Raw genomic sequence first — 7929 nt, forward strand, 5'->3', positions numbered from 1 at the left:
TTTTTTTCACATTTTGTCTCTCATAGTTGAGGACTACCTATGATGCCAATTACAGGCCTCTCTCATTTTTTTAAGTGGGAGAACTTGCACAATTGGTGACTGACTAAATACTTATTTTCCCCACTGTACCTTGGAAAAACAACTGAAGGTATGTAATATAAAACGTATCACCATGATAATGAGGCAGAGCGTGGTCACGCAAACTTACGTCTTCTGTAGACTAGACCGTCTCTTCACAACCGTTTATGCAGCCGACACGAGCGGCCTATGGCCCACGTAGACTGTGGACAACGTTGGCCGCGGTCTACACTGGTTGCAACTCCTGACAAAGCCAGTGTCTCTTAGTGTAACAGGGCTTACAGTTTTCTCTTAAATCTATCACAGTGCAGAATACACTCTGTATACACACACAATTTCCACTGAACTCAGAATTTTCTCTTCAAAATGAGAGAAGTAGTATTTCTCAAACTCATTGTCAAATTTATTTATATAGCACATTAAAAACAACAAAAGCTGACCAAAGTGCTGTACCATCAAAGACTTGTATTAAAAAAAGGTAAAAATGTCTCGTTTTGAACGGTGCCCATTTGTTTAACGTTTTTTCTGTCATCTGTCTGCCTGTCTCATAAAGAGTGCTCTCATGKTCAGAAACACAGGTGTGACCCTAATGAGCCTGTTCTCTTCAAGAAGAAGGAATCTTCTTGTCCTTACACTTCTTATGTTTATACTTTAAAATGTCAGCATTTTGGCAGCTTAAATTTAAGTAGAAGTTTTAGAGAATTACAAAAGTCCCAAATTATTACTGAACTTTAAAGTTAGCAGATGATGGAGTTTCAGGCAGTAACTGCATTAACCCTTTAAGACCTCTACAGAAATGTTTCCTGTTCACTTTGTTATTCGTTCATCAAACCAGCATGTCTCTTTTTCCAGCTCAGTTTGCAGGAGAGGACCCTGTGGTTGCTCTGGAAGCTGCTCTACAGTTTGAAGACACGAGGGAATCTATGCAGGCTTTCTGTGTTGGACAATATATGGAGGTACTAACCCTCCCGTCATGCATACCACAATTCACACGCTTGTTCAGTCAATAATTTTCCTTTTTGATATTGTGACATTTTTTGTTCCAGCCCAACCAGGAGACCGTCACCACTCCAGATCTCAGCAGTCTGTCCTCTCCTCTTATTGACACTGAGAGGAACTTGGGGCTGCTGCTGGGTCTTCATGCCTCCTACCTTGCCAAGAGCACTCCATTGTCGCCCATGGAAATCGAATGTGCCAGTGGGTTGAAAAACTTAAAAACAAACCAGACAGGAAAATCTTGCACGTCATTTTTGATTGATTTTTCCTTTCTCCTTGACCAGAATGGCTCCAGACCTCCATATTCTCTGGTGGCCTTCAGACCAGTCAGATCCACTACAACTATAATGAGGAAAAGGATGAAGACCACTGCAGCTCCCTGGGTACAACCACTCCTGATAAAGCCAAACTTTACTCCCACAGGATAACGCTCAGCGACCATGCTCAACCTTTTCTGCAGGCCATCGCTGACAACAACACTCAGGACCACACTGTGAAGGTACAAGCTGGACTAAATTTCCTTAAAGGGATCTCTGACTAGTTGAACATTAGACATTATTTGATAAACTATTACTTCAGCTATAAATACAAAACTGTAAAAATACTGCAGGCTGTTTAGTTTTATAAATTAAATAATATGTTGTCATGTGAAGGTCACCATTTTATTTATGCCGCAAAGTATTCTGGGTAAGTGATGACTCTCTGGTCCGACCTCCTCTATCCAGCTTGAACAGCAGTTCAGTCCTTTTAAATGAAACCAGAGAGGAGAACGTAGAAATGACTCAGCCTGAAACTGAAGATGATGATGGAGGACAACAGAGCTGCTTCATGGAAGAACCTCGGCTTTAGCCTGTTGGCTTTCACATTAGCTTCTTAGCTAACAAAACATCATGTTTAATCGTTTCAACTCATTTATTATACAGAACAAAGTAACTAATACAAAATATAACCTTATTGTCACACATTATAACTTTTTAGTCTTGAGTCGTGTTCTAGTCTCACCTGTCATCATCATCCCCAAAATCCACTGCATCAGTAACAAAATGGTRATATGCTTAAGTAAAATATATTTTTAAGAAATCAAGTGATTTTTTTTTTCCACGTGCCACAAACCACTTTTAGTAGAATAAAAAAGTAAGATGCTGTATGAGGGCCAACATGTGAAAGTAGTCTGAGATCCCTTTAACAAGCCACATGAGGCATAATGGTCTTATTTTTTTTTCATATTTTGCTTTTGTTGTTGTTGTGATGTTCTAGGACTTCTTATGCCAAATAGAGCGTTGTTGTAAGCAGTACCATCTCATTACACCCATCACCTTCCCTCCGGAGCATCCTGTCGAGGAAGTTGGCCGCCTGCTGCTCTGCTGCCTGCTCAAGCACCAAGACCTGGGTAACCAAGCAGCTGGGCTCAAACTGTTTTATCTAAGGAGGAGTTATAGACGTGATATTTTTTACTGTACAATGAAAATGATCTGTTTGTGTTTAGTGTTTGTACTTAAATATAAATACAAGTACCTTTTATATTGGCTCTGCAGTTATTTAAATGCAGCCCTCTGCTGTCACAGGTCACATTGCCCTCTCACTTGTCAGTCAGTGTGCCTTGGGTGTGGACCAAGGAAAACAAAGGTCCCTCCCTAAATCTGTGATTGACGTATGCCGCATGGTCTACCAGGCAAAATGTTCTCTAATCAAGGTAGGATTTCCACTTGAGACATCCACACATAATAACGATTTAAATAAAACCTCTGTCTGATATACAAACCAAGACATTTACATCGACTTTATTGCCCTTCAAGACCCATCAGGAACAAGGTCGCTCCTATAAAGAAGTGTGTGCCCCTGTTATCGAGCGCCTACGCTTCCTGTTTAATGAGCTGCGTCCAGCTGTGAGCAACGACCTGTCAATCGTGTCCAAACTGAAGCTGCTGAGCTCTCAGCCTCGGTGGAGGAGGATCGCACAGAAACTTATCCGGGACCGAAGGAAAAAAAGAGGTGTGATCCTGTCAGCCTGCTTCAACGTGAAGGATTATTGTCATGTATTTGAACAAATGTAAATATATTCCTTTTTCAGTGCCTAAGAAGTCAGAGTCAGCTGACATTGAAGAGCCAAAGCTGGAAAATGAGGGGACCAACGAAGAGGAGCATAATGTTCACATCAGCCCCACTCCTGCAGACAGGAAGTCACCCACTGGCAAGACATCCAAGGTAGATGAACTGGGCTAAGTCGCTGATAAATATTATGATAAATTGTGCTTTCAAGAGCTGCTTTTCCAGTCACTTTTTAACATCTATAATTTCTGAGATGTTTCTGTATGTTTCTGCTGTTTCATTTTCTTCAGTTTGATGAATTTTCAAAACCATTTTTCTGCTGTGTGCCTATCATTGGTATGTTAAAGCATAATAATGATCTTATTTTGCAGCAGGACAAGTGGCAGCCACTACTAAACACTGTAGCAAACGTTCAGAGGTACCGCTGGCTGAAACACAGTGTTCCTGGGGTCTTCTCTCAGTGCAGCCTTATGGGCACCATAGTAGAATTTGCACTTAAAGAGGAACCACTCGACGTGGAAAAGATGAGGAAGTGTCTTCTTAAGCAGGTGAGTTGCAGGTGTAAGAGTCACTTACACTTCTTATAATGAAAGTTATAGGAAATTATTTATCAAGGTTTTTTTTTTATTTTAGGGAAATATCTCTTTTGTGCAAGAGTGAATGACAAACACAATAAGTGAAGTACTCAGTGAATTCGATTTGATGCAGCAACAAACGAGATAATTTATTTATATAAATCAAACAAATTATGAGTGAACAACTTAATTGTGAGCAATCAAATTTCCTATAAAAGTTTAAGAATTAACAATAAAATAAGCACGTGTCCGAGCTTATTTATTATTAAATACGACAACTTTAGAAACAGCAAAACATAAGGCTTTAGATGTTATACAAACCAGAACATTTGCAGGTACTTAAGTTTGGCAAGGCAGGGTAGTTTAATGAAAGGAGGAAGGTAAGATTAGAACTTTAACTTTATCTTAAATAATGTGGGTTAACCAGAAGAGGGAAGCATTTTTCACTTGCTTTCGGTCAGAACCAGGAATACGCTCAGAACAGCCAGGTTTTACCTTGACGATGAGTCAGTCACCCTTYCAGTCGGTAAGAAATAATAATAATCCATTAGTCTTGTATAGCGCTTTTCGAGACCCTCAAAGACGCTTTACAATAATAATATAATAAGATATATTATGTAATAATATATAATATAACATAGTAATATAATATATACACATTTACATAATATATATAATACTGTATATAAAATATATGATATATACACATATATATACTTAATAATAATAATTAATAATAATAATAATAATAATAATAATAATAATTAATAAGAAGAAGAAGAAGAAATCCGTCAAGTTCACTTACTCAGCTGGGGACCTCTCTAGACATGCTTGTTTCCAGCGCCAGTCTGATTCCGCATCAAGCCGTAGGTAGAGGCAAGACAAAGCTGGATCCCATTTCAAAATAAATTCCTTCCCAGAGGAAGTTGTAAACAAGTTACTTGTGGAGCTTAGAAGCTCATGTTTTTGGGACACGTCGTGTGTTGGCATGCTGAGATTCCCCGTTGGCATAGGCATTCGAATCATGCAGCCAAAACGCTGTTTTTTTGTTTTTTTAACAAATTTATTCCTTCCATTTAAAAACAAAACAAATACAATGGGTAAAATAAGTATTGAACACGTCACCATTTTTCTCAGTAAATATATTACTAGAGGTGCTAATGATATGAAATTTTCACCAGATGTCGGTAAAAACCCAAGTGATCCATACATACAAAGAAATCAAACCATAAATGTCCAGAAATGAAGTTATTTGTAATAATGTGGAATGACACAGGGAAAAAGTATTGAACACACTACCTGAAATTTATCTAATACTTTGTACAAAAGCCTTTGTTGTCAATGACAGCTTCAAGACGCCTCCTGTATGGAGAAACTAGTGGCATGCATTGCTCAGGTGTGATTTTGGTCCATTCTTCCACACAAACAGTCTTCAAATCTTGAAGGTTTCGTGGGCCTCTTCTATGAACTCTGATCTTTAGTTCTTTCCATAGATTTTCTGTTGGATTCAGGTCAGGTGATTGGCTGGGCCATTCCAGCAGCTTTATTTTCTTTCTCTGAAACCAACTGAGAGTTTCCTTGGCTTTGTGTTTGGGCTCATTGTCTTGCTGAAATGTCCAGCCATGTTTCATCTTCATCATCCTGGTAGATGGAAGCAGATTTTTTTATCAAGAATGTCTCTGTACATTTTTCCATTCATCCTTCCTTCAATTATTTGAAGTTTGCCAGTACCATATGCTGAAAAACAGCCCCACACATGGTGTTCCCACCTCCAAACTTCACTGTTGGTATGGTGTTTTTGGGCTGATGTGCAGTGCCATTTGACCTCCAAACATGATGTGTATTATCCAAACAGTTCAATGTTGGTCTCATCTGACCAGACTATATTCTCCCAGTATTTCACAGGCTTGTTTAAATGTTGTGCAGCAAACTTTAAAGGAGCTTCAACATGCTGTTTCTTCAGCAGTGGAGTCTTGCGTGGTGAGCGTGCATACAGGCCATGGTGGTTCAGTGCATTACTTATTGTTTTCTTTGAAACAAACGTACCTGCTAATTCCAGGTCTTTCTGAAGCTCTCCACAAGTGGTCCTTGGCTCTTGGACAACTCTTCTGATAATTCTTTTCACTCCTCTGTCATAAATCTTGTGAGGAGCACCTGGTCATGGTCAGTTTATGGAGAAATAATGTTCTTTCCACTTCTGAATTATGGCCCCAACAGTGCTCACTGGAACCTTCAGAAGTTTAGACATTCTTCTGTAACCGATGCCATCATTATGCTTTGCAACAATAAGGTTGTGAAGGTCTTGAGAGTGCTCTTTACTTTTACCCATCATCAGATGTTTCTTGTGTGATACCTGGCCATCATTTGGGACTGAACCAGCTGATATTAATTTGCACTGACAAGGGGCAGGCTTGCTTTTTAATTACTGAGAGAGTTCAGCTGGTGTCTTGGCTTTCCATGCCTTTTTACACCTCCCTTTCTTCATGTGTTCAATACCTTTTCCCTGTGCCATTCCACATTATTACAAATAACTTCATTTCTGGACATTTATGGTTTGATTTCTTTGTATGTATGGATCACGTAGGTTGTTATCGACATCTGGTGAAAATTTCATGTCATTAGCACCTCTAGTAATATATTTACTGAGAAAAATGGTGACGTGTTCAATACTTATTTTACGCGCTGTACATACAACAAATAATAATACAACACAAATAAAATGAAAGGTAGCAGAAAAAAGAAAAAAAATTCTTATTGATATCTACCCCTTTTTTTAAAATAAATAAATTGAAACAATAATAGTCTTCAAACAAAAAAACATAACAAAAACTTCAACTTCTTCTTGCACAACGGTTCTTATAAATGCACACTATACATGTTATGGCAATATTTATTTAACAAAGACAGAAATACATGGTCCAAGAATGAAGGTAGTCCGTGGGATGATCAGCTGAGTTTTATTGCAACAACAGGATACCTTAGTTAAAAGAGATTAAAAATTTTTAGTTCAAGACTACCGTCRCCATGTAGAACTAAACAAAAATTACTAACATTTGCATGTCAGTGTTGACCTGTAACTTCACATCGAATGTATGAATTATTTCAACTAAAAACATTTGCAATATGATTCAGACAAATAAAACATTGGCGTTTTATAATAAAACTTAAACCATAACGATTAGTTTAGTTAAGCAAGATATTTTAACAGAAAAATCCTTAACATAGCTGAATCAAAGTTAAAGGGAAGGATCTCTTCTCCTTCCTCATGTAACTTTGATAAACATTGTCTCTGATTATCAGATGCATAAGAACTCTTAGTTAAAAAAAATAATGGAGATAATTCTGTTTATTATCTAATTAAGAAAAAGAGAATGTCTCTTTAACGGTTAAGATGACCTGTTATGGCCTAAATTCAGTGTAACTGGAACAGAGTTTTCTGTCTGACTTAAAGGGTCTGTCAGAGGCCGAAGGTCACAGACAGTTTTGTTGTTTATTCCACTTGAGGTGACCACTACAAAGTTATGCATTTTAACACCAGAGGGGTTACATTTTTTATTAGACTTGAATGATTTACTGAATCCGAGCCTTAAGTGAACCACAAAGGGGCCTGTAACACTTGTGGCGTTCTGCATCGCTGCCATGCTCAGGGCTGTTATAGCTAAAGTGCATGCTAGGTGAGGGTGTCATGACAGATCCTACACAGAAGAATGGACAAACTGCCTCAACATCAGATCATTTAACAGGTGAAAAAGTTCATGTTGTGTTTCAGTAACATCTGGCAGAAGGCGGAATTTGTTAGGCAGCAAATGAACACACGGTCTTTGAGTTTGGTTTGTTAGAAAACAAGAGATGGTCAGACTCATTTGTGAGCTTCTAAATGACTCTGATAYAGGTCAGAATGTATGGACAAAAGTAACAAAGCTACTCAAACTTTAGTGAGTGTAGGATGTTCGTGGTCTGTTCTGGTCAATAATTTACCCCAAATGTTTCAAGGAGGAGCCTCCAAATCCGAGGCCATGGTCTTGAGCCRGAAAAGGGCAGAGTGCCTTCTCCGAGTCAGGGGGGTCGCCCTGTCTCAAGTGGAGGAGTTTAAGTATCTGGGGATCTTGTTCACGAATGGGGGAAGAACGGAGCGGGAGATCGACAGGCGGATTGAATCAAAACATTTTTTACAAATAAAAAACTGAAAAGTGCGATGTGCAAAATTATTCAGCCCCCCCTGAGTCAATAC

The 7929-nt window shown here is 38.6% G+C and overlaps 1 protein-coding gene across 2 annotated transcripts in view; it reads left to right on the forward strand.

Moving 5' to 3' along the window:
• The window catches only part of herc2 (HECT and RLD domain containing E3 ubiquitin protein ligase 2), a 91168-nt gene that overhangs the window by 36997 nt on the left and 46242 nt on the right, over positions 1–7929 (forward strand). For both annotated transcript variants that reach the window (XM_014014592.1, XM_014014593.1), the window contains exons 25-32: positions 931–1034; positions 1125–1275; positions 1359–1573; positions 2332–2464; positions 2640–2767; positions 2871–3066; positions 3146–3279; positions 3495–3671. In XM_014014592.1, coding sequence (XP_013870046.1) covers positions 931–1034; positions 1125–1275; positions 1359–1573; positions 2332–2464; positions 2640–2767; positions 2871–3066; positions 3146–3279; positions 3495–3671 — 1238 coding nt within the window. The remainder of the gene's footprint in view (positions 1–930; positions 1035–1124; positions 1276–1358; positions 1574–2331; positions 2465–2639; positions 2768–2870; positions 3067–3145; positions 3280–3494; positions 3672–7929) is intronic.

The sequence above is a fragment of the Austrofundulus limnaeus genome, unplaced genomic scaffold (genome assembly GCF_001266775.1).
Source record: "Austrofundulus limnaeus strain Quisiro unplaced genomic scaffold, Austrofundulus_limnaeus-1.0 Scaffold117, whole genome shotgun sequence".
Classification (NCBI taxonomy): Eukaryota; Metazoa; Chordata; class Actinopteri; order Cyprinodontiformes; family Rivulidae; genus Austrofundulus; species Austrofundulus limnaeus.